The sequence below is a fragment of the Tachysurus fulvidraco genome, chromosome 10 (genome assembly GCF_022655615.1).
Source record: "Tachysurus fulvidraco isolate hzauxx_2018 chromosome 10, HZAU_PFXX_2.0, whole genome shotgun sequence".
In the NCBI taxonomy this organism is placed as follows: domain Eukaryota; kingdom Metazoa; phylum Chordata; class Actinopteri; order Siluriformes; family Bagridae; genus Tachysurus; species Tachysurus fulvidraco.
Genome location: NC_062527.1, coordinates 4,553,471 through 4,578,158, shown reverse-complemented (window position 1 = coordinate 4,578,158; position 24,688 = coordinate 4,553,471). Strand labels below are relative to the sequence as shown.

Sequence of the window (24,688 nt, the reverse complement as noted above, 5' to 3'; positions counted from 1 at the left end):
TCTGTCTCTCTCTCTCTCTCTGTGTCTCTCTGTGTGTGTCTCTGTGTGCGTCTCTCTGTGTCTCTCTCTCTGTGTCTCTGTCTCTCTCTCTGTGTCTGTGTGTGTGTCTCTCTGTCTCTCTCTCTCTCTCCCTCTCTCTCTGAACTCTGCTTGGCCTTAATTCCAACAAAGCATTTTGGAGAAAACTGCAGTTATTATTTTAAGTGATTTGACTAAGGCACTGCTGTAGGATGATCATATAGTTCCAAGCCGGCGCACATGATGGCACTGAACTGAGTAATTTAGACCCGATAAACATTCACTGCTTGAAAAAAAACTGTAAAACACAAAAAGCAAGACATATTTTATGTCACTGCACCAGCAGTTTGTTTTAAAAGAAATAAGAAACGGAAGCTTTTATCATCACCACATATACATTAGAGCACATCTTAAGGGCCCTCCTTGGCGTGCCGAGGCCTCCAATCAACAACCCAGAGAATTACTCTTATGATGACTGTGATGAGATTGTGGATTAAAATCTGGAATTGCACCTCAATGTTTTATCACATTCAATTTGCTGGATCAGGTGCTATTTTAGCTTAGCTTTGCACTCTGAAAAAATAAAATGTAATTAAATCCAATCTAGTTTAATGAACCGATATATTGGCAATATACTACACTTATACCCCATGTATACATTCTGTCTTGTTTTTATGTTACGTAATCATGATCCTTAATTTTTCATGAAGCACCACCTTTAATCACTGCAGACTACAGATAAGGTGTGCAGACGTTTTTGTTCTGCAGTGTAACTGCAGGGAGTTTGAATTGAGTTTGAAGTGAGAGAGTGAAGAGGAGCAGATGTGATTAGAGACGGAGCTCCAGTGTACAGTGAGAGTGACTGTGATCTTCAACTGTTCAACAAGATACACAAAGTGAGAAAGCAGATCATGAAACAAAGTGCAGATACGGAACAAATGTTAGAGCTGATAATCAGCATATATGAATATATATCTGCATTTCATTATACAGTATCTGTACTTGTCCTCTGTACAATGACAATAATGCTGAATCTAATCTAATCTAATCTAATCTGATATGACAGTGTCTTGCTTGATCACATTTCCTTCATTTACATATTTAAATATACAGAACCTAAAACCTGAGGAACCTGTGCACAAAATATTAAACTTGTGAATCTCAGTTATTTCTGCTTAAATATTTCAAACTAGTTATTATCCCTTAATGATTCTTCATAACATTTACACATGGAGTAGCCAAGCAGAGCAAAAGCAGCGGACACAGAGCTCTCAGCTCACTGAATCCTGGCTGATCTCACATGCTGAAGCCTGGTGGGATAAATATGAAAGCAGCTTTGTTTGTGTTCACTGCACCAGTGGAGCATGGACCTTTAATGACCCAGCAAAGGCAAAATCCCTCTCTCTTTCTTTTCATTCTCTCTCTCCAACATGCCTTTTCTTTTAGGGAATGCACAATATCATACATATTTTCGATTAGTTTTCAGTCAGTCAGTAACTCACTCACTCATGCAATCTCTCATACACTCACTCACTCACTCACTCATGCAATCTCTCATACACTCACTCATGCAATCTCTCATACACTCACTCACTCACTCATGCAATCTCTCATACACTCACTCACTCACTCACTCACTCATGCAATCTCTCATACACTCACTCACTCACTCACTCATGCAATCTCTCATACACTCACTCACTCACTCATGCAATCTCTCATACACTCACTCACTCACTCACTCATGCAATCTCTCATACACTCACTCACTCACTCATGCAATCTCTCATACACTCACTCACTCATGCAATCTTTCATACACTCACTCACTCACTCATGCAATCTCTCATACACTCACTCACTCACTCATGCAATCTCTCATACACTCACTCACTCACTCATGCAATCTCTCATACACTCACTCACTCACTCACTCATGCAATCTCTCATACACACTCACTCATGCAATCTCTCATACACTCACTCACTCATACAATTTCTCATGCACTCACTCACTCATTCTCTCACTCACTCACTCATACAATTTCTCATGCACTCACTCACTCATTCTCTCACTCACTCACTCATACAATCTCTCACTCACTCACTCACTCACTCACTCACTCATTCTCTCACATACTCATATACTCACTCAGTCTCACTCAGTCACTCATACACTCACTCACTCATACACTCACTCCCTCACTCACTCATACACTCACTCATACACTCACTCACTCACTCATACACTCACTCACTCACTCATACACTCACTCACTCATACACTCACTCCCTCACTCACTCATACACTCACTCACTCATACACTCACTCCCTCACTCACTAATACACTCACTCACTCATTCACTCACTTATACACTCACTCACTTACTCACTCACTCATACACTCACTCACTCATATACTCACTCACTCACTTATACACTCACTTACTCACTCACTCATACACTCACTCACTCGCTCATACACTCACTCACTCACGCATACACTCATAGACTCACTCACTCACACTCATACACTCACTTATACACTCACTCACTTACTCGCTCACTCATACACTCACTCAGGCAATTTCTCATACACTCACTCTGTCATACAATCTCTCAAGCACTCACTTACTCACTCACTCATACACTCAGACTAACTCACTCACTCACTCACTTATACACTCACTCATTCTCTCACTCAGTCATACACTCACTCACTCACTCATACACTCACTCACTCATACATTCATTCACTCACTCATACATACACTCACTCATTCACTCACTCATACACACATTCACTCACTCATACATACACTCACTCATTCACTCACTCATACATACACTCGCTTTTTCACTCACTCAAACTCTCTCATACACTCACTCAAATACTCATACAAAATCTCACTCACCCATCCACTCATTCACTCATTCACTCACTCACCCATCCACTCATTCACTCACTCAGACACTCACTCACTCATATACTCACTCATACACCGATTCCCTTACTCACTCACTCAATGACTCATACAATCACTTAGACTCTCACTCACTCATACACTCACTCAGACACTCAAATTACTCATACACTCACTCAGAGACTCACACATTCATACACTCACTCAGACAATAACTCAGATACTCACTTACTCATACACTCAATCACTCCCTCATACACTCACAAACCCAAACACTCACTCATTCACTCATTTGCTTAATTGCTCGCTCACTTAGTCATTTGCTCACTCACTCTCTCTCTCTCTCTCTCTCTCTCTCTCTCTCTCTCTCACACACACACACACACACACACACACACACACACACACACACACACACACACACACTTCCTTACTCACTCGTGTACTCCCTCCTTTACTTCCTCCCTTCCTCCCTCCCTCCATCTTTCAGTTAAAGCTCGAAGACACATAAAAGATACAAGGTGATCTGATTGGCTGCAAACATTTGCAAACAGTTTATTTATCATTTCATACTTCCAACTACCTCCAAAGACCTCATATTACCTAGGTAACAACTCCACAACACTGAATTCCTCAACACACAACGCTGAATCTCCTCAGCATGTAACGTCACATCAGCATTCAGCACAGCTGCTCCCAGCATCAGCAGCCAAAGAAATGTAATGTACAATCCTACTGAGTTATACTGTATGTACAATCCTACTGAGTTATACTGTATGTACAATCCTACTGAGTTATACTGTATGTACAATCCTACTGTTATACTGATGTACAATCCTACTGAGTTATACTGTATGTACAATCCTACTGTTATACTGATGTACAATCCTACTGAGTTATACTGTATGTACAATCCTACTGAGTTATACTGTATGTACAATCCTACTGAGTTATACTGTATGTACAATCCTACTGTTATACTGTATGTACAATCCTACTGAGTTATACTGTATGTACAATCCTACTGTTATACTGTATGTACAATCCTACTGAGTTATACTGTATGTACAATCCTACTGTTATACTGTATGTACAATCCTACTGTTATACTGTATGTACAATCCTACTGAGTTATACTGATGTACAATCCTACTGAGTTATACTGTATGTACAATCCTACTGAGTTATACTGTATGTACAATCCTACTGAGTTATACTGTATGTACAATCCTACTGTTATACTGTATGTACAATCCTACTGAGTTATACTGATGTACAATCCTACTGTTATACTGTATGTACAATCCTACTGTTATACTGTATGTACAATCCTACTGTTATACTGTATGTACAATCCTACTGAGTTATACTGTATGTACAATCCTACTGAGTTATACTGTATGTACAATCCTACTGAGTTATACTGATGTACAATCCTACTGTTATACTGTATGTACAATCCTACTGTTATACTGTATGTACAATCCTACTGAGTTATACTGATGTACAATCCTACTGTTATACTGATGTACAATCCTACTGAGTTATACTGTATGTACAATCCTACTGAGTTATACTGTATGTACAATCCTACTGTTATACTGTATGTACAATCCTACTGAGTTATACTGTATGTACAATCCTACTGTTACTCTGTATGTACAATCCTACTGTTACTCTGTATGTACAATCCTACTGAGTTATACTGTATGTACAATCCTTCTGAGTTATACTGTATGTACAATCCTACTGTTATACTGATGTACAATCCTACTGAGTTATACTGTATGTACAATCCTACTGAGTTATACTGTATGTACAATCCTACTGAGTTATACTGTATGTACAATCCTACTGAGTTATACTGTATGTACAATCCTATTGTTATACTGTATGTACAATCCTATTGTTATACTGTATGTACAATCCCACTGTTATACTGTATGTACAATCCTACTGAGTTATACTGTATGTACGCGCATTTACTTTAGATCAGTCAGCATACACGAGGAAAATGGACATCACTCATCACTGTTCAACAGAAGAGGAACATGATGCTTTCTCCTTTTGTATCCTGAAAGCACGGTGATCGACGACGACTTCCGAGGTAACTCGAAAGAGGCCATAGACATGATGAGTAAGCAAAAGCGACATCTTAGACTAAAAAAATCTCAAACATTGTCTAATATATTGAGTTTTTTATATAATAAGCTAACAACCAAATATAAGTACAGTATTAAACCTTTTTCTAAATTTAAGTACATTTTTTTGCCTGATAATTTTGTTTCTGTCGAGAAACAAATATTATACCGAGCAGAATTATTTGGCAACAGAACAAGCTGTAAATCAGTAAAAGCTTCTCTATTAATAATTGTAAGAAACATACAGTGGTTTATTGTAGTCTCAAAATAGAAAATACAAGAAAACTCTGAATACACACACACACACATCATTAGATAATATTCACCTGACATAGAATAGTGTAATAAGGGGTGTGTGTGTGTGTGTGTGTGTGTGTGTGTGTGTGTGTGTGTGTCTCCTATGGATCTCTTCATTGCCTTAATTCATAATTCAGAGACTGGGAGATTTTTGCTCTGATCCCAGCTCTCAATTAATCAGTCAGCTGCAGTTCAAACCCGTGCACCAGCGTGTCTCTGCTCCGTCTTTAACCCGTTTATAATCAGTAATAATTCATCAACTTCATGTATAACCAGCACATCCTGACCAACGGAAAGAGACACAGCGGAAGCAAAGTCAGGCAGTTACCTAGCAACTATACCGACAGATCTGTTGCTATGTGTAAAATTTACACAGGCCTCCGAAGCACAGTAAAGCCGTATACTGTACAAGAGGACTACATTTAGAGCAAAGGACGAAGAGCCACTAAGGAAATAATAACCAATAAGAGTGAGGACATGCAGAAGTAGGAGATGTGTGCAGTCTGTGGGAGACTGAAATATGTCGTGTGACATACACACAAATGCAGGACTAGTATATGCTCTACATTCTCTCTCTCTCTCACACACACACATCTCGCCACAGACTCATACACACACTTGAAATGTGAAATATTACTGTAGTACGTGAAACTGATAGACATTTCATCTTTTTAAAGAAATAAAGCCGTCCCTAAGTCACAAAAAAACAACCCGTGTGTGTTTGTGTGTTATTTGTTCCAGGTCGGGTAGGAAGGAAGATTTTACTTTTTATTCTCTGTGTGAGGCAAAATAATCAGAAGTAAAAAAAAATACTTGCAAGTAACACATGGAGCCATAGGTTCAATCTTTTACTAGGCTGTAAGTAATTTATTTTGCGTCCGCCTACAGCGGCCGGGGCGGCGACTGGTTCTGCCGACAGCAAGCAGACGACTTCCCTTTAACACACAACGGAGGAATTTACCTCGTACTGCTCTCTAAACTATCAGGATAAAATAATTGATCAGTTACTCTCTTAACAGAACACTTACAAAGAACAAATATTGCAATTACTAATACTAGATTCCTTCATTATTATTCCCAAGATATGTTCTTTTACTTTTCTGGAAGCAGAAATCATACTGATTATGTGCTAACCTTTTACAGAAACAGAAAAATACACGACGTCCTCAGAAACATGGACTCTGTTCCCATTACCTTCTTCCAGATCACATATTTTATATTTTAAATGTATAGATTTTGTAAAAAAAACAAAACAAAAAAAAACAGGGTAATGTAGGTTTATTTGTAGGGTGCCTACATAGTGCCTTTATAAAGCGTTCCTGAGCGTTGCTTAAAACTGTAGGAAGCTATGAGGACAATTTGTGGAAGGCTTACTGTACGTCAAACACGTAAAATGATACTTCTGGATATATGAAAAGTTGTACAAGTTTGTATAAGCTTTATAAGCGTGTTACAGACATACATTTGAGTTAATTTCCTTGTGAATAAACTTATCAGACTTTGCATCAAAACAATCTATAAATTAAAATCATTAAGGATCTTCACCGTAATTAATGCCAATGTCCTCCAAACACAACATCTCTGACATCATGTCTGCTATGGAACATTGGGGTAAAACTGTGAAATCTCTTTATATTTGGTGGAGTAATAAGAGCATTGGTTTAACGTGAAGGACCAGTGGAGTGAAAGTGATATATATAATATATATGATATATATAATATCCTGCTTGGTGAAGAAGATTAGATCAGTGATCAGTTTATACTGTTTAAAAGTAATGATATAAATCAGAGAAGTGTGTTTTACAGGCTGTAGTATAATGGACACCGGTTTCCATCATAAATGTGTAGTAGATTTCATTCCAACCTTACAGTAGCTCATGTTTCTCCATTGATTCAAATGTCCATTCTTGTCAAAGGTGATGGAATAATTTTAGTATATTATAACATAATGCACAACACTAGAGGTAGAACTGTACAGATTATTGCAAACATTGATCCTACAGTGAATCAATACAGACTAGAATGTGTAGAGTCCTTATACAGGCAGCCGACCATCCGATCAAATCCCATCCCAAATAAATCACCCTGCAGTCAATTCCCAATCGGTATCGTTAAACACAGTGCTAATCTACTGCTAGCAATCAATCACCCAAAATGCAACATCCTCTCAGAAGCAATGCATCTTGTGTAAAAAACAAAAACCAATTGATATACAACTATACAACCCATCATAATCGTCTTTGGTACGTCACACCGTGACATCATCCGTGCTCATGTTGTTAAAAGAGGCCATTAGCTAATGGTACCCCTTGGGTGTAGATCCACACCTTCCATCATTACTACAACCTTTCCCAGTTAATTTTTACAGTAGTAATGAGTAATTTATAAATAATTAATCCTAGTTAATGAAGAAAAACAGGTTTAGAGAAATAACAGAAGGTTAATTGATACAAGATGACGGTGGCGGTGTAAATATTAAATAGTTAAATAATAACAGTTTTACATGCATTAGAAGATGTATATAATTAGATAGTCGTTAGATATACAATGTTCCAGGATGTATAGCTGAGACACATTTTGAGGAAGAAACACATACGAGTGTAAGTGTCAGGGGTGCACATACTTTTGCCCATATAAACAGGAAGGAAACTGAATAAATATTTAAGACATTTGCCCTTGCTGTGACCTTGACCCTGTTGGGATCAGATCAGTCTGATAAATCTGCTCAGTTTATCATTTCAGTGATCATCCGAAATAAATTCGCCCACTGGTTGATCACGTTAAGGTGAATCTCAGAGAGAGACGGTTGCCTGGTAGTGGAGGGATGAAGACGTACTACATAATAAACTTTACTAATCTAATGGCTAGAGACTAGAGCACAGCAGCGTGGCGCTAAAACACAGGCGCTAACAACAGTTAAAGCATCACTGCATCGTTAATGCTGCGCTGTGTATCTGCTGTACACCCAATGCAGAATAAAGTTTCATATCAACTGTACATTACCATGTGACCTAGAGTACACACACACACACACACACACTTTTAAAGAAATAGACAGAAATCGAGCATGTCTGCAGAAGACCAGATTAATCTGCAGAAAGAAATTAAAGGCAGCGACCAGAGTAGAAAAGGTATCATAGTAAGAAAATATATATATGTGTGTGTGTGTGTGTGTGTGTGTGTGTGTGTGTGTGTGTGTGTGTGTGTGTAAGAGAGAGAGAGAACTTACCTAAATTTATTGCAGATGAAACTGTGTGTGACCTGAGACAGTAAGACTGTACACTACATGACAAAGTAGCTTCATATACAGAGAATACAAAAAATCTCTCTCTCTCTCTCTCTCTCTCTCTCTCTCTCTCTCTCTCTCTCTCTCTGTATCTTTCTCCCTTTTTCTTTTACTAAAATGGCAGTAATTTTTTAGTGAGAAGATGAGTCACAAACACATTCTGAAAGCATGCAATGATGTAGAAATCCCTCGTTACTTACTCTCTCTCTCTCTCTCCTTCTCTTTCTCCAGTCGGCTCACGCTACTCCAGTTCACAGGGACCTTCTTTCAGCTACGGAAGTGTCCGTTTCAACATGTCTCTCTCAGTCACTCTCCTCCCCTCTCTCTTGCTGTCTGCCTTTGTCTCTCTATCGTTTTCGATCTTTCTTCCCTTCTATCCCATTTGCTCGCTCCCTCGCTCTTGGTCCGGCGCTCCACGTCCTCCCTCTGCCTGGTTACTATGGATACTCCCATCCAGAGAGGACGACTGTCTCCGCAGCCATGCAGCACTACAGCCCTTAATACTGTTAAGCCTTCTCTCGTTTCTGCTTTCTGCTCTCTCTCTCTCTCTCTCTCTCTCTCTCTCTCTCTCTCTGTGTGTGTGTGAGTATGTAGGAGCTTTGCTGCTTAACCCTTTCAGCACATCCACTGCAGTGAGATATTAAAGCAGCTCTACACGTTCAGTCCACGAGTCATTAACTTATACTCAGTCTATACTACACAGTAAGATAATCAGATGCTGTTCATCGTCACGCTCTTTTTTCTTGATTAAATCCCTTTTTTCCCTCCACTTTTTATATGTCAGCGCTGAGAAAGCACAGAGGTTCAACACCACAAGAAGAAATGCACAAGTAACATGTACAGGCGAGACTGAGCATGAAAGGAATACTTTGCATGCTTTGCGTGCTGCGTGCTGTGTGTGTGTGTGTGTGTGTGTGTGTGTACACTAACACAGACCTATTAAATGTATCTCTGGAAGCTCTGTAACCCTGTCTCTCTATCACTCTTTATAGATCTGTATATAAACGGAAATAAAGATCGTCCGTCTGTCCTCTCTGAATGCGTTCCAGCTCCTCGGCGCTCTTACTGCACTCACTAGATTTATATTACGACCCTTAAAATGATCTATACCACATTGCAGTTGAATTCTCAAATCTGATTGGTCAGAAGGTGTGCATGGTTTGTGTGGTTTTGTATAGAACAACAGTTCTAGCTGCAACATGAGGCTTATATCATACTGTATTATATTATATTATATAATATTTCCATAGTAACAGCTCATACAATACACAGGGACTTGTACGCCAGATGCTCTGCATAATCTAAGACTAATAATTAACATATTATCTTTGATGTGCTGATTTTCTTTTCTTATTTAACATGTACGGAAGGAGTCACAGGTGCCGGCGCTTCGTAACGATCACTGTATTTTGTAAAATGTTCAGGATAGATAGAAAAAATGAAGGTGGGGTGGGGGGTGGAGATGGAATTATTTATTGCAGCTCTAATGTAAATCTGGAACTGGTCTCTTTTGTCTTGTACGTCGACTTTAAATCTTGAATGTGAACCTTAAATCTTAACTATAAACCATTAAAATTGGTGACATCACTGTGGTATAAAGGAATAACACTCCAGGCCATGTGGTTAGAAGAAAAGAATCCACGCTTGGGTGGTAACACAGTCATGGTTATTTCCCATATGCTTATTAACACCATGTAAAAAAAAATGGAATTAATATACTGGCATTTTACTTTATATATGTTTAACTGTATTTGAGAGAGAGAAAAGGAGGGATGGCATGCATGTGTGCACTCGAAGCATTGCTCTGCATTGTTACATAAAACACATCATTTCTGTTTCTGTCTCTGTGTAGAAGGGAACAAGCTCATCCCCTGCTGATAAAAACCACGCTCCACATGTGTTCGTCAGGAAGTGTTAATGTTGAGAAACATGAGCCTACAGACTCTTCTACAAACACACACACACACACACACACACACACACACACACACACATACACAAAACAGTGTGGAAAGTATAGTAAACATTCTTTATTACTGCAGACATAAATATAGACATGCACACAAACACACATCACGGTGGACATTTGGTGCTGATTCAAAGTGGTGTATAAGGGTGAGGATCAAATACACAGTATATATGGCCAGTACTTTTTAAGGGCCATATATACTAATATACTATATATACAGGCTGATCAACCACAACACACACAAATACACACACAAACTTTAATTCACACACCTTATTAAACACACACACACCTGCTTCTTATATATATATATATATATATATATATATATATATATATATATATATATATATATATATAGAGAGAGAGAGAGAGAGAGAGAGAGAGAGAGAGAGAGGGAGAGATAGATAGATAGACAGATATTGTGAAAAAATAATAGAAAATATCTTTTTTTATTAAAATTTAAATTATAAGAAAGATTTCGAGAAAAAAAAATGTTTTTTTCCTGTTTCTGTACTTTCTGTAAAGCTGCTTTAAGACAATATGAATTGTTAAAAGCGCCATACAAATAAACTGAATTAAAATTGAATAATACTTCACTGTATATTACTTTACTTTGCGGTACATCCAGAAGAAAAGCACAGCTCAGTTTAGTAAAACATGTAGTTCATGACTGTAAAGTACAGAATGTCCGTGTTTTTCATCGTGTGAAGGGATTTCCCAGGCAACCACACGGATATATTCAATGGCGGTCAAAAGAGAGAGTAAGAGTACGTGTGACGGGAATAAAAGTGTCAATGTGTGTGTGGTGTGTGTGTGTGTGTGTGTGTGTGTGTGTGTGTGTGTGTGTGTGTGTGTGTGTGTGTGGTGTGTGTGTGTGTGTGGTGTGTGTGTGTGTGTGTGGTGTGTGTGTGTGTGTGTGTGTGTGTGTGTGTGTGTGTGTGTGTGTGTGGTGTGTGTGTCTGTGTGAGTGAGTGAGAGAGAGAGAGAGAGAGAGAGAGAGAGAGAGAGAGAGAGAGTGTTCAGACTGCTGTTCAGTGAGAGATCAGACTGCTGCATTAACACAAGCTATGGCCATCTGCTTGAGCTAGAAAGAGAATCTGCAATCTGTGCGTTTGGTGAGGTGATGAACACAGGAACATGGCACAAAGGACACGAAAACTCATTAGTGCACTGACACACAAGTGCGTCACACGCAAACACACACGTCACTTTTGAGTCACATACACTGCACGCAAGTGGTCCCTATGGTAACTAATGCTAGCAGTCAAACCGACAGGGTAATAATTATCAGGAAAAAAAGAGCTAAACTGTTATTACTGGACTGATGACTTTAGGCCGCCTACTATTAATACCCCAGTGAGGACATTTTGTCTTCTCTGACTGCATTTCAGTGCTGACTACCTCAATTCATTTTAAAAAACGTGTTACATATTTATTGCATATTGCCAGGATCAAAATTTTCTGAATGCAAGACCTAACAGAGCGACATGATTATGATATGCTGAACGGATTAAGCTGTTATTAATGATGTGAATAAGTGCACAGGATAAGATCCTGCTGGAACAGAGCACGCTGATGACATCACTTGACACACACTAACACAAGGGTGGCGTGATGACAGAGCAGGAGAAAAAGCAGTGGAGGTTTAACAAGGTCTGTGTTGCATAATGTGCTTTACTCTATCCGCTGTGGATCCTGCCTAGCCGTGATGAGTCAAAACGTCCCATACTAATAAATACGGTATTACTGCCACTACATGAAACTTACATACAGGAAGAATGCTTCTGAAAACATAAAAAAAAGTGAAGAAAAAAAAAATTCTCTATCTTTTACACTCGCGTAAAATTATATTCAATATATCAATATTAAAATCATTTCCTAGTATAAAGTTACAACAATCTAGAATTATTAAGATAAGATTATTTTATAAGGTTACTTTCAACATTTCCTGGCATTTTTGCCCAGTATATTTATTTATTTCCAGAATGAATAAAAAATGCAAATCTGCTAATAAATTAAGTAGAAAATAAGCTTTAAATTATGATAAACATCTAGCTAAGTTTAATAATCTTATATCTGACATGTAAAGATGCCTAAACATGTGAAGAAAATTTGTGTTTCTCGCCAAAAAAACAATGGGTACAATAAATCAATTGTTCAGCTGTACCTCTACAATCAACAGACATGAGCTGGGTCGCTAAGGCAACGGTTGCTAAGTAAAGAACAAAACACATAAGAGCCGTCTATAACCATGGCTCGAGAGCAAGCCTCCGTTTCCTCACCAGACACGGTGTGATGACTCAGTTGATTGTTAAGTGTGAAGAAATTGTGTTTCAGAAGGAATCAGGTGTTCGTTTTGTACGAACCGTGAGCCGACTAATGTCATCATCCATAATGATAATGATCATCCTTGTGGTCCAACACCCACTCCACCCAATTCCACACCCAACTGGGTCATTGTGAAACTGATTACAAAAGAGTGGAATATAACAACCCTGTTTAACATGACAGTCCTGTTAAGTTATGTGAACATATTTTTTCTCTTTATCCCCAACTGTCGTGCCAAGTTTTGGAGATTAAACTCAAGTATTTAATATTTCGAGATAAAACTAAACCACTGTCTTGACCATTTTTCTTTGTTCAGCAAGTAAACTTTACATTTTTTTTCTTTTTTTTTTTACTTTAAGCGTCCTCAAATGCCAATTTATACTTTTTATGTTTAACTGACATAAAAATTTTTTTATAATGCCCATTTTATGTAGAAATTATGTAGATTATGTAGAAATCACTGAGGCCATCCAGCCAACTCCTAAAAAGTCCTAGTGTTTTTTAATTGCATCGATTATACAGATCTAATTTGCCATAATTGTCACTTTTCACAATAATATTTTTTTCTTATTTATTAAACACAGGGATGATGATGATGATGATGATGATGACCATCATGCACATACGTTATTCTTCCCCAAACTATACCACAAATGTAAAGCACACAAATGTATTGAATGTCACTGTATGCTGTAACGATACAATTTCCCTTTAGTGAAACTGAGAATCAAACACTGCTCCAGTACTGTATGACAATGTCCCTGTGCACAAAACACAGAGCTCCATCGAGTATATTAACGTTGGAGTGGAAGAACTCGAGTGTCCTGCACTGAGCCCTGACTCTGACTCAACCCCACTGAACATATTGGGATGAACTGGAACACAGCCTCAACTCCAGACCTCCTTACTCTTACAACATCAGTGTCTGATCTCACTAATGCTCTTGGAGATAAATGATCACAAATCCACAGAGTCATGCTCCAACATCTAGTGGAAAACCTTCCCAAAATGAAAGCTTGGAGATGTGAGTATATATTGACCATATATATTTTCATGTGAGGATTTCTGAACTTACTCAGTTACTCGATTTATACAAGTCTCCTAATGGCTGTATCAGACTTCTCCAGATCATGCTTTCTCATTCCTCCACTCTTTCACCACACCAGTCACTAATCCTACATGCTGTGTATAAGAGACTGAATAGTGTGTTAGCCCCACCTAGTGGACAGAAGCTGCTGGAGGATGTCTTTGCACACTTCTCCTCTCTGACCTTTTGATGAAAATTCCACTGGAACATTATAAGAAGTCTCTACATTACATTACACTCTTGGGCTCATGACATAACGTCTTTTCATGTGAGTAATACGTTGTTCTGTAATCATTCATGCTTGGTCAGTGTGAGGAAGATCAGATGTCTCTGATTGGACCATATATATATATAAACTGAGGTCTGATCTGGGTTTATAATGTATGATTTTATATCATATGTATCATGTAGCAACTCGATGATTGGCAATGAGTAAACACGGCCTCAGATAAATGATTAGACTGGGAGACGAATGTTTTCTCACTAACCATGTGCATTATGCAGTGTTGGGAAGCGAGTAGCAATGAAATTTAAATGAATTCGATTGTAAGTCATTGAACTATTTTTTTCATTCCAGCAATATTAATAAACACTACAGTATTTATTTATCATCGCATACACGGTATATCACACCTATCTTATACCTTATGTGTCAAGTCTCCATATAGCTAGGCGATGAAGGTAGTTGTTTTATTTAACTCAGCCTAGTTAGTGTAGATCTGTTATTTAACTCAGACTAGTTAGTGTAGATCTGTTATTTAACTCAGACTAGTTAGTGTAGATCTGTTATTTAACTCAGACTAGTTAGTGTAGATCTGTTATTTAACTCAGCCTAGTTAGTGTAGATCTGTTATTTAACTTAGCCTAGTTAGTGTAGATCTCTTACTTAACTCAGCCTAGTTAGTGTAGATCTCTTACTTAACTCAGCCTAGTTAGTGTAGATCTGTTATTTAACTCAGACTAGTTAATGTAGATCTGTTATTTAACTCAGACTAGTTAATGTAGATCTGTTATTTAACTCAGACTAGTTAGTGTAGATCTGTTATTTAACTCAGCCTAGTTAGTGTAGATCTGTTATTTAACTCAGCCTAGTTAGTGTAGATCTGTTATTTAACTCAGCCTAGTTAGTGTAGATCTGTTATTTAACTCAGACTAGTTAGTGTAGATCTGTTATTTAACTCAGACTAGTTAGTGTAGATCTGTTATTTAACTCAGACTAGTTAGTGTAGATCTGTTATTTAACTCAGACTAGTTAATGTAGATCTGTTATTTAACTCAGACTAGTTAGTGTAGATCTGTTATTTAACTCAGACTAGTTAGTGTAGATCTGTTATTTAACTCAGCCTAGTTAGTGTAGATCTGTTATTTAACTCAGACTAGTTAGTGTAGATCTGTTATTTAACTCAGACTAGTTAGTGTAGATCTGTTATTTAACTCAGACTAGTTAGTGTAGATCTGTAACAGTTTTACTTGAACCCAATGGGATGTAAAGATGTGTTTTGGAAACAGCCCTTACTGTGCACTAGGTATACCGTTATACACACAATATGATATAATAAGATATAATATAATAATAATGTTTAGGTTTTATTGTTACTGTGAGCTTTTACTTTTTTTTCAAATTCTTCCAAATTCTTTATTATAGGTCACTTAAAATATATATCAACTCTGTACCGCCATCATCTTGGCAATGAATAGACCAGCAATGTGTTTTATTGTACAGTAACATTCAGGTGAATAAAGATGTGTGTGTGTGTGTGTGTGTGTGCGTGTGCGTGTGTGTGCATGTGTGTTCTGCTATCAACACATTTCTTCATGCTCGAATAATCACAGCTCTCTAAAGCTGAACAAGAAATATGATAGATGAATATCATATATAAATATTAATATAACATCTTCCTGTTTACACACATCTACATATACTCTCTCTCTCTCTCTCATTCTCTCTCTCACACACACGCACGCACGCACACAGACACACACACACACACACACGCGCACGCACGCGCGCACACACATTCCCCGAATAAAAAGTCAGCACTAATAAAGTTGAGTGAAGGCTGAGATGCAAATTTGTACTAATAAAACTGAACAGTTAAACCTAAATGAATCTAAAAATAGAAACAGAAAAAATAGGTATTTTTATGACTCCATGATTCCACTCACAACTAACCGTGCAGGAATAATAACTTAAAACGATTGAACATTAAAAAAGCAAAGAAAAAATAAAGAAAGAAAGCAAGAAAGAAGAGAAGAATGAAAGAAGGAAAACAAGAAAGAAAGAAACTTAAAAAAACTTAAAAAAAAGAAAGTGTAACTTAAAAAGTTATTAAGTAATTAATTAATTAATTAATTAATTAATTAATTAATTAATTAATTAATTAATTAATTAATTAATTGGTTGGTTGATTGGTTGATTGGTTGATTGATTGATTGATTGATTGATTGATGAAAGAAAAAACAATAAAAACAAGCAGTGTCTATCCCTATCCCTATTATTAAAATTTTCTCAGGAATTGTAATGAATGCAGTTTTATTACAGAGCCTAACAATGAGTCCTGTGAACTTTTCAAGAACAAGACTCGAGGCTCTTGGTGAAGGAAACACGAAAGATTTCCGGAAAACTTTACACGGTGTCTGGTTCATAAGTTAAATAAAATTATGGTTTTATGCAAAATTGCTATTAGTTGTTGTCATTTGTGAATGAAATGTGGTTTTGTAGTACAGGGTTTCTATTTTTGGGGCATAGTGGTGGCATTAAAGAAAAAAAAAACATTGACCACGCCCACTTCTTTTTTAAATTCTAGAACATCTATGAATATTTGGAGGTCTAACCAGACCCAGATACTGAAAATGACATTGCTTTACATTGTGAGCACATTCTGCATCATAAAATAAATGATGATTTGTTGTCCTCTAGTGGCAGCACTTGTTCAAACAGCATCACTAAAGTACTGAAAAAAGATACAAGGCTGTATTCTTGTGATCCCATACGACTTCTTGTCCTCTTCTGGATTCAGTGACTCTGACTCTATACAGTGATTCTGATTCAAATTTGCTGATTCTATATGGTTATTCTGATTCAGTGACTCTGACTCTACACAGTTGTTCTGATTCAGTGACTCTGACTCCTTACAGTGATTCTGATTCAGTCACTCTGAATCTATACAGTGATTCCTTTCCGTGACTCTTTCAGGAACAGTGATTCCCATTGACTTTTAATCTAGAAATAATTTTATATTTTTCTTACTTTCTCTCACAGTGTGTCGTGTAGTTGGTTTTGTGTGGCATGAACATCTCTCTCATTCTATCTCTCTTTTTCTCTCTAATATCCGTCTGCATTTTTATCAAACTCTGATCCATCGCAGATATCCATCCCACCTCCACACACTACAGTACAGCTCCCACCAGGTAGCACGTTAACTCCTGTGAGGCTAACGTGAGATTCCTCAATCTGACATGATTAAACTTGTGAAGCTCTTGTAAAGGAATCTACATCAGAGCACTTTCTCACGCAGGGATCTATGAGAGGCTTGGGAAGAAGAAGCGTATGGCCTCAGGATGTAACAGCGAGCTCAATTCCGTACGGCATCTAGACTCACAAAAAAGTCTCTACAAACTCATAAAAAGACCGACCCCATATAGAGTACAGTCCTAATTCATTTCTATGTGACAAAGATACAAAATGGAATTATTTAAGATCGACTCTGTGTGAATTTTGCTACCAGATGATGTCTGTTTCTTTTATTGAAGCCTCGAGCAGCGTGGACATAAAAGTCTGACAGATGTAGACATAAAGGTGTGAGGTGTAAAATCAGTGTAAATGAATGTGAGAGTGATTTGTGTCAAACGGAGACGGCACTGATCCGATATTCCCAGTAGTGCAATTAGAATAAAATAATAATAATAATAATAATTGGATTTGGAAAATAAAAGCATTTTTAGATTATTTTATTTTATTTTTATTATTAATGAAAATTAATTCACTCGTTTTATTATAATATACTTTACATTTATTCCTTTATTCATGTAATTGTTTTTTTTTTTTTTGGATAAAAAAAAAGAAAACCGTGAAGTACTTTAGTTATAAAAACAAAAGTTTGCTACAGAATATATCCAATGTGTGAATTTATTATTTCTTGATTTATTATTTCTTAATTTATTATTTCATTATTTCAAATTTATATTTCTTTAAGTGGAAACAAAATAAAACGACTTCACGTTCATTTTTCTTGCTCATGATGATATCAACCACCAGGCACCAAACACAGGAAGCAGAAATAAAACCGGACATTTTGGGACTTACATTGATGAGCTCAATATCCCAGATCTTCTTAACCAGTTCCATGGACGTGTAGCCGTTGATGAGGAACGACTTGGTGTAATCTCCCAGCTCTAGTGACTCCAGCCATTCTGCCACTGAAGTGGGGTTATTGCCATCATAGCCTATGGGCCTCACCTGAGACACACACACACACATACACACACACACACACACATACACACAGTCTTATTATCACATCATAAAGCATAGAGTCTCAGATCCTGTTGATTCTCTCAGTAGAGAACACTGTGTGCTTTTAACAGCCCACGATTATTCATTCACACCAGTTCTGGAGGGATTCAGCACTATTGTCCTGCTCGCTTGTCTCTTCCTGACCTTGTGTATGATTCATATCCAAATACAAAATCAGTCATTATTTCGTCTCTCGAGAAGCATGTCTGATACAGTACAGTCGGAATTAAATCCTCTGTATTATGTAAGGACTAACACACAAAACACAGGGTGTGCAGTCAGAGAAAAATAATCAGTAACATCTGATACACCCGTGATACAACTTGGATATAGTTCTTACTTATTCCATCGTCATGGAGACCAGCCTTTCGTCTTCATACTGAAGAAAAGATTCTGTTTAAGTTAGTTTTACTTCTGACTTTTACAAACTGTCAGCTTACAGAATTCTTTATCATACAAAAAGTAGAATGTGTTTATTGTTTATTGGCTCGGATTATGTGTCGTATCCACCACAAAAGTCCTGGTGAATCAGGGTTACTATGGAAACAATAACGTATTAGAACAAATACATTAATATAAAGCTGTGATTGGAAATGCAGAAACAATTGAGTTGTGATTGAGTTGAATTGTGGTCCAGTTACAGTGATACTGTAGGGGCCGGTACCATAATCATCACAGGCTGACTCGGAAGTACAGGCCACATATTGTACAGGCCAGCAAGACAGTCACTGCAATAGAGGCAGTGACAAGAGAGCAGAATATATACTGTATGTGAAAACTGTTCTACTTCCACTTCACATGCGAGGGTTAATCACAGCTTCACTGTCACAGGAAGTCACCGTCACTGAACAACTGTTCCTAATAAAGTGACTAATGAGAATCTGTACTTTGTAGATACACTCATTGGTCAGTTTATTAGGAACACCTAATACATCCAATGCTCTAATCAACAAATCATGACATCAGAACTGAGCAAAACATTGTCATTGATCTCTAGAAAAAATACAGAATTATTTATTTATCCTTCAGATCGTGTACTAACATGTTACAAATTTGTCAGGACTGATGGATGAAATTCAGATTGGTTCCATATTCCTTGGGCCCGTATATTATTAATTTTAGCCCAATGAAGTAGATATTTTTTTGTGTTTAATATGCATAACACTATACACATAACATAGCTAATGTTTCTGGACCTATAGTAGTCACTGTATGCTACCAGGCCACCATCTTGGATCTATTGTATACAAGGTATATAGAGGAATGACAATAAAATCCACTTAACTTGTTTAATTAATACAATATAGAATTCCAATATCTTGCAATATTGCAATAATAATAAAAAAAAATAAATCACACCCAAAGAAAAAAAAATCGCAAAAATCGGTACACAACTAAATAAAATTCTAGTTTCTTGCTGAAGTAATGAAAAAATGAGTCTAATCCTGTGCTGTGCTCAGGACCCTGTGCTGTGCTCAGGACCCTGTGCTGTGCTCAGGACCCTGTGCTGTGCTCAGGACCCTGTACTGTGCTCAGGACCCTGTACTGTGCTCAGGACCCTGTACTGTGCTCAGGACCCTGTTCTGTGCTCAGGACCCTGTACTGTGCTCAGGACCCTGTTCTGTGCTCAGGACCCTGTTCTGTGCTCAGGACCCTGTTCTGTGCTCAGGACCCTGTTCTGTGCTCAGGACCCTGTTCTGTGCTCAGGACCCTGTTCTGTGCTCAGGACCCTGTTCTGTGCTCTGATTGTCTGAGATCGGGTCTTGTCTAGTTTGTTAAGGAATAAATATTTTGCATCACATTGTCCTTCATGATTCCAGCTTCATGTGGATATACATGGTGAGTATCATGCTTAAATGTTGCAGCTATTTGTTAACAGCGAGAGGCTTTGCAGCCTCTGTGCGATGTCTGCCCCGTGTACTAACCCTGGGAAGTAGGCGGATGGCCTGCAGAAGGCGCTGTCTGTGTGCGGAGTTTAGAATCCCGATCTCCAGCAGGTCCTGGTCCTCCACCACATTGCTGCCCTAAAAGACAAAATGATAATGAATGATGAATTAAAGTAATAATAAAAATAGTATGGTATATACAGTATTAGTGCTGAAAGACTCTTATATGTTTCCTTATAAGATTGGTCCATAAGTGAGGTCCAAGTGGCATGTACAGCAGACAAATACATACATCTTTAAAAACATTTAAACTTGGGACCATTTTTTAGACCTAAAAAAGTATCACAGTGAAAAGTGTTCACCAGGTCCAGTGCAGTGGACTGCAGGCTTTTCACCAGGTACTAAATGTTTTATCATCTATCATTCTGCCATCATCTGATCTAACTTCTCTCTTCCTTTTTTCCCTTCAGACAGATGAGGAGACAGAGGTTTCATGGACCTTTTGTCCAAGGTACAGTATTAGAGGAGGAGAAGCACCAGTGCTCTCCACCATGATGATCACAGCTCTTGGCATGCAGGCACCTAGGAACCAATTACTCATTGGTCTCTAGCCTTACAATCTTTCGAGTTCAGACAAAATTGGCCATGCAAATAGGGTGGGTAGGTGGGGTATATTCTATCTCCCACTAGTCAATCACAGGTATCTGTGAGCTCCTGCATATAGAACAGAGTAGACAGCTCTTCCCTTCAAGTGTGTGATGCACCACGAGCAGCACTTAGAAAACAAATGCAGAAGTTGGCTTTATATGTCTTAGCGGAAGCCCGTGCAAGTAGATGTTGAAAGATGTCATGTAGATAGGGAAGGACTAGCTAGTGGGAGGAAGTTGACGAGACCAAATTGGGGAACCCTCAAAACAAACAAGCAAACAGAAACCTTTCTTCATGGGAAATATATTTTTGCCACCTTGGAGAAATGTGTGTGCATGCAGAAACAAACACCTACACACACGCACACACACACACACACGCGCACACAGATGCATACAGCACTCACACAGTACAATGAATCTACTGCCTGTGGAGTTTCACCTTTAATGACCTTTGCTTAAGCTTTATCAGTCCAATCAACTGCGCACCCCGACAGAGATCTGAGCGCATTAACCATACATGTACTTAGACTCTAGTGTACACATTAACAAACACAAACACAAGTCAAGCAATAAATAATAAGCTCAGTGGACAGGCTGTGTGGTGCATTATGGATAATTAAATCATGTTGATTAAAGCTCTGAGCACCAAACATCTGCTACAGTCAACACAATGAAACACCAAATCAGAGCAGCAACTCTGAAAAACTGCTGTGTTCTAGATAAACATTTTCAATTCTATATCTGATCATAGCTATCATTCTTTCCTTGCATCTATAAGTCTAGCGCCCTTCACCGTCTCTATTTGTCTCTTTGATAAGGTCTTCACACGGTTTCTGAGCCGTAGCTACATGAAGGATTTGAAATGAAACAATTGAGTAATAAAGCGAGCATCGTGCTCTATATTCCGTGCAGTAGCTCATACGTTCAGGAGCTGTAAAGCAGGCTTGTAAAGTGTAACATCTGTACTACAGATTCACTATTTACTGCACGTGTACTCCACAGGATCGGCTCTGCTTTCATACACTGCGCCATTCTGTTGAAGGGGAATGACCACATCTCGTAAAGAGCAGAATAACAACATCGGTAAATACCACACTTTATTATTCACCCACAGTACATTAGTTACCCTGGACAAGCAGGCTGGAAAGTAACCATGGCAATAAGTACCATGATGCACCACATGAAAGAGTGTTCTATTCAAAAATAGACCTGATGAAAATAGCATTATCAGAGCAGGACAATCAGACCCTCGCTCAATAGATAAAAATATGCAGTTCCAGTGGTCACATGATTCAGGAATTAAACTGCATGGATCAAACTAACACTCTTACATACAGGTTTATTATCAATTCATTACATTACAGTGTAAAAAGCTTTGGCTAATACTAGGGTGAGTGGGTAGTAAGCAGATATAACGCTGAGTAAACGTACAATAACGGGTAAGGTGAGACTATAAGTGGTCATTCATACAGTTAGAGGAGAGGAAGTGGACATGAGAGGACAAGAGTGAGAGGACATTCAGACAGTGAGGAGACATTTATAGTGGACATTCATACAGTGAGGGGACATATATACAATGAGGGGACATTTATAGTAGACATTCATACAGTGAGAGGACATAAATAGTGGACATTCATACAGTGAGGGGACATTTACAGTGGACATTCATAATGAAAAGACATTTATAGTGGACATTCATACTGTAAGAGGACATTTGTAGTGGACATTCATACAATAAGAAGACATTTATAGTGGACATTCAAACAGTGAGGGGAAATTTATATTGGACACACATACAGTGAGGGGACATGTATAGTGGACATTCACACAGTGAGGGGATGTTTATAGTGGACATTCATACAGTGAGGGGACAATTATAGTAGACCTTTACATAGTAAGAGGTTAAATGTCCACTATAATAAAGTTTATAGTGGACATTTATACAGTGAGGGGACATTTATAGTGGACATTCATACAGTGGGTGGACATTTATAGTGGACATTCATACAGTGAGGGGACATATATAGTGAACATTTATACTGTATAGTGAGAGAACATTTATTTGGATTTATTTGGATATGAAAGGAACTGGTGGGAAATGAAAGCCCCAGTGCTGCTGAACATCATCTCTTCTCTCTAGAAAAGCTGTTTTTATGAAGATGCAAAAGCTTTGTCTGTTGTTTTAACTGGCTACGTTAGAGAGGAAGAAGCTCTACAGCTTCATCGCTCATCAGGGACCAGGGGACACTGCAGCAAAGCAGAAGTGCTATATTAATTTCAAAGTATTTCATAGGATCTATTAGATATTTTCAACAAATTACACCAAATTAGAGGCAGGAACGAGACGCCAGGTGAGGTGGAGAAAAGAGAGAGAGACGTACCAGGGACAGAGAGACAGAGAGTCTTTTCTAAGCTTCTTTCAGACACCCCAGTCATCTGGAGTTAGCTGATAGTGTAGTCTTACATAATAATGAGCTACTGGCAAAGCTGAGTGTGTGTGTGTGTGTGTGTGTGTGTGTGTGTGTGTGTGTGTGTGTGTGTGTGTGTGTGTGTGTGTGTGTGTGTGTGTGTGTGAGTGTGTGTGTGTGTGTGTGTGTGAGTGTGTGTGAGTGTGTGTGTGTGAGTGTGCGTGTGTGAGTGTGCATGCGTGTGTGTGAGTGTGCGTGCGAGTGTGTGTGTGCGTGTGTGTGTGTGTGAGTGTGTGTGCGCGTGTGTGCGCGTGTGTGCGCGTGTGTGTGTGAGTGTGTGTGCGCGTGAGTGTGTGTGCGCGTGAGTGTGTGTGCGCGTGTGTGAGTGTGTGTGTGTGTGTGTGTGTGTGTGTGAGTGTGTACGTGTAAACAGAGGACTCTCAATTAGCCCAAGCCTTCATTATTGTTCAGAATGAGCAGCTATTATGGAGCGGACAGATGGACTGAAGTGCAGGTTTTTGGTTTTAATCTAAAAAAAAGTACTTGGGGGCTGAAATCAAATTTGAATTGAAATTTTAAAATTGAAATGCAACCCCTTCACTTCCCATTATGATGCCAAATAAACGCCCCAAAGTTGAATAATATAATATTTTCATCTCTATTTCTTCATCCTATCTGTATTACTTTACATGGAGACATCATTCTAATAGAAACACTGACGCTTAAACTAACTAACTAATGCCGCACTTTGGATTTTTCATTTTCTTGATAAACTGAAAAATAATAAATAAATCTCTTACGGCGTTCCTTATGTGTGAATGTACTGTAGGAACATCTATAAATATTTTGCAGTCTGACAGAAAATGGACACTGGTGGAGTAAATTAACACTCTGGGAGCTCCTGTACTGTACCGAGATACCCCACATGATGACAAAATGGAATCTTGTTTCTCATGTTCATAAAGAATTATAAATAACACACGTTAGAGTTGCATTGATAAACTCATTAGTTTATATCCACATAATGCAAATCTTCAAAGCTTATGGTTATGCTGAATTTACCCATCAGCCCCTGTATGTACCATGATGATGATGATGACCTTACATCACATGCCTCAGTCTCATTTCACCCTGCTGAGCACCGCTATATAACGTCCTGTCATTCAGCACTTCT

General features: G+C 38.2%; 1 protein-coding gene across 7 annotated transcripts in view; it reads right to left on the bottom strand.

Annotated features, from left to right (window-relative positions):
- anks1b (ankyrin repeat and sterile alpha motif domain containing 1B) overlaps nt 1-24,688 on the bottom strand; it is a 184,653-nt gene that overhangs the window by 20,156 nt on the left and 139,809 nt on the right. For all 7 annotated transcript variants that reach the window (XR_007144055.1, XR_007144056.1, XM_027164006.2 and 4 more), the window contains 2 exons: nt 20,496-20,594; nt 18,361-18,513 (listed from right to left, as the gene is read on the bottom strand). Coding sequence is in view for 5 of the 7 variants with exons in the window: in XM_027164006.2 (XP_027019807.1) it covers nt 18,361-18,513; nt 20,496-20,594 (252 nt within the window). In the remaining 2 variants the exon portion in view is untranslated. The remainder of the gene's footprint in view (nt 1-18,360; nt 18,514-20,495; nt 20,595-24,688) is intronic.